At 44.9% G+C, this 2,865-nt stretch overlaps 1 protein-coding gene across 3 annotated transcripts in view; it reads right to left on the reverse strand.

Moving 5' to 3' along the window:
* GPBP1 (GC-rich promoter binding protein 1) overlaps positions 1–2,865 on the reverse strand; it is a 60,054-nt gene that overhangs the window by 14,186 nt on the left and 43,003 nt on the right. For 2 of the 3 annotated variants that reach the window (XM_019517834.1, XM_019517833.1), the window contains exon 6: positions 1,202–1,425. In XM_019517834.1, coding sequence (XP_019373379.1) covers positions 1,202–1,425 — 224 coding nt within the window. Of the gene's footprint in view, positions 1–1,072; positions 1,092–1,201; positions 1,426–2,865 lie in introns of those variants that run through there. The other variant, XM_019517835.1, reaches the window with a different exon arrangement.

Genomic DNA, 2,865 nt, shown 5'->3' on the forward strand with positions numbered 1-2,865 from the left:
GGGGGGGGCAGGGGGAAAAAAAAAAAAAAAAAAAAAAAAAGACAGAATGCTGGTACTCTAGAAAGGAGGACCACAAGCCTTTTTCCTGCAATTCTCAAGTTGCAAAACTTAGGAGGTACATTACAACGCAGATTTCTACATGGCAGAATGAACTGTGTACTATTTAATATGTAAAATACTGGGTACCATCATCCAGGGTGCCATAAGAACCTGTTGGGTGTGCTGCAACACTGGCACTGCCACCACCACTATGCAGTAATGTGGCTCCACATTCCTTGGTTTTCAGGAGGCACATTAGAGCCAAGCCAGGAAGACCTGTAGCAGAAGTGGCACTGCTGCCTAAATAAATACAATGCATGCACAACTGGGGCTTTTTGCTGAGGCCACTTCTCAGTTTGGCTCCAATGAGACTCCTGAAAAGCAAGGCATACAGCGCAGTTTCACACCACAGCAGCATAACCACACCATGTCCTGTCCAAAGCCTCATGTATTTTTTTTGTTAATTCCTCAGCACTCCTCACCTGCCAGCCATGCATCCCTGGACTGTCAATCAGAGCTCCAGGACTGGAATTGAGGGAGGGAACTACCCTACAGTAACTAGAAGATAGAACTTGGTCCAATGGTTTCCAACCCCCACTAGTGACCTGGAGCCACATGTGGGGAGTCTACATGTGCTAGGCCAGACAGAGCTAGAAGAGCACTCCCCACCAGCAGCAGGAAGGGGTGAATAGAATTATCATTAATGTTATTAATCAACTATAATTAAAGTTGTGTTTATATTCTAGTATTCATAATGTGTTCATACTAGGTTTTTAATGGAGTGCTGCTAAATTCTGAAGAGTTTTGGAGAAGTGTCTCGAGTCTAAAAAGGTTGAAAACTACTGGTACAGAACATGCCATGCTAAATTGTTGCAAAATCTTGAAGTGAAACTACTCAAAATAGACCTAGAACCCAAAGCTAGTTTAATCTAATCTATAAACACAGAAGTGAAGACTACAGACAATACTGATAATTAAAATAAACTGGGTTACAGAAACAAAGTTAGTGGACAAACAACTAACACCCTCTTACCTATGGAAAGGGTGATCCCTGTATAAGATGAGCTGTAACTGGTGAAATCTCATGAAGTAGCTTGCAATGGACAAAATGGCACTTGCCGAAACAATGAAACCTTGTTTATTATAATTACAATTAACTTACAAAATCCTCAGCCTCAAATTGTTTGGGTTCTTCCTTGTCTTCCTTTTTCCCAGTTTCATTGTCAGGTACACTGTTTTCATGCAGTCCTTGACTTTTTCCAGAGTGGAAAGCGCTGGCACGAGAGCGAGACCCTCCGCCATGGTATCCCCCACGATGGTTTATGTTTTCCGTACTGTTCCTGCCTTGTGAACGCCAACCATTTTTCTCTTTTCTTCCAAAGTGTCCTTAGATTTTAGAGAAATATCATCACAACTAGCAGGATTGACAGAAGTTCTATGCTGCAGAATTGCTAGACAGGTTAAATTGTGATGAGCCAAATACTGTTCTACATTCCTTAAAACAACGGCAGAGTGGGACTCCCCCACAAAGGCAACAGGGTAGACCACTTTACCTTGCACTAAAAGGAACTTTTTTCAGTGCTAGAAAGCAATATATAATAGGGGTGTGGTGAAGAGGGTCTTATTCAATTCGGATTTGGCCCGAATCGGGGACACGTGATTCAATTCATTGATTCGGATCACTGTCCCTAATTCAATTCAGCTGAATTCAAATCTGAAAATTCAAGGCTGATTCAGAGAATCGGCAATTTGGACATAGACACAGCTTTATTTTATTTATTTATTTTATTTTATTTTTTAAACACACACACACACACCTCGAGGTACCAACACAGCTCAAATGCTGCAATGCTGGGGCAGATGGAGTGTCCCACAGGAGCGCATGGGGGGGGAAGGGGGAGCATGGGGCCTGTAAGCACTTCTGGTCCGGGGCTGCTGCTGAGTGCTTTGGGACCCCCACCGCACTCCTGTGGGACACTCCATCTGCCCCAGCATTGCAGCATTCATGAGCCACAATGGTACCTCAAGGTATGTAGAAAAAACATTTAAAGCTGTGCCTGTGTCCAAATCACTGAATCTTTCCGAATCAGAGGGTTCCGATTCGACTGAAAGAGATTAGAGGGTCTCCTGATTCAATTCGAAGATTCTGCCACCAAATCAAGCTGAATCGAATCAGGGACTGAAGCTCCGCACAGCCTTAAAAGACAGCCCAAAGGAATGCAGTCTGACAATTAAGTACAGTCAGATCCCTCTTCCAGCTGTGCATATTGCTATGTACACTACACTAGAAAAGTAGTATGCTAACATCCAGCTAAAGAGAAATGCAAAGCACTCAGCAGCACTAAGATGTGGAGGCAAGTGGGCACACTAGAAGGGAGGAATAGGCTGCAATCGGACCTAAACAGGTTACAGGGGTGGACGAATGAGAACAGGATGGGTTTCAACACTGACAAGTGCAAGGTGCTGTAGCTGGGGGGGAAGAACCAGCAGCATACCTACAGGCTGGTGAACTCCCTTCTCATCAGTGCAGAGGCAGAAAAGGATCTTGGAATCATCATTGATGCCAAGATGAACATGGGCCGACAGTGTGGGGACACAGTCAGGAAGTCCAACCATACCTTGTCATGCATCCACAGATGCATCTCAAGCAGGTCCAAGGAGGTGATACTCCCCCTCTATGCGACACTGGTCAGGCCGCAGTTGGAGTACTGTGTCCAATTGTGGGTGCTGCACTTCAAGAGGAATGTGGATAATATGGAGAGGGTCCAGAGGAGGACCACTCATGATCAGGGGGCAGCAGGGCAGGCCCTACGAGGAAAGACTACA

Source organism: Gavialis gangeticus, unplaced genomic scaffold (genome assembly GCF_001723915.1).
Source record: "Gavialis gangeticus isolate Ggan-Ray unplaced genomic scaffold, GavGan_comp1, whole genome shotgun sequence".
Classification (NCBI taxonomy): Eukaryota; Metazoa; Chordata; order Crocodylia; family Gavialidae; genus Gavialis; species Gavialis gangeticus.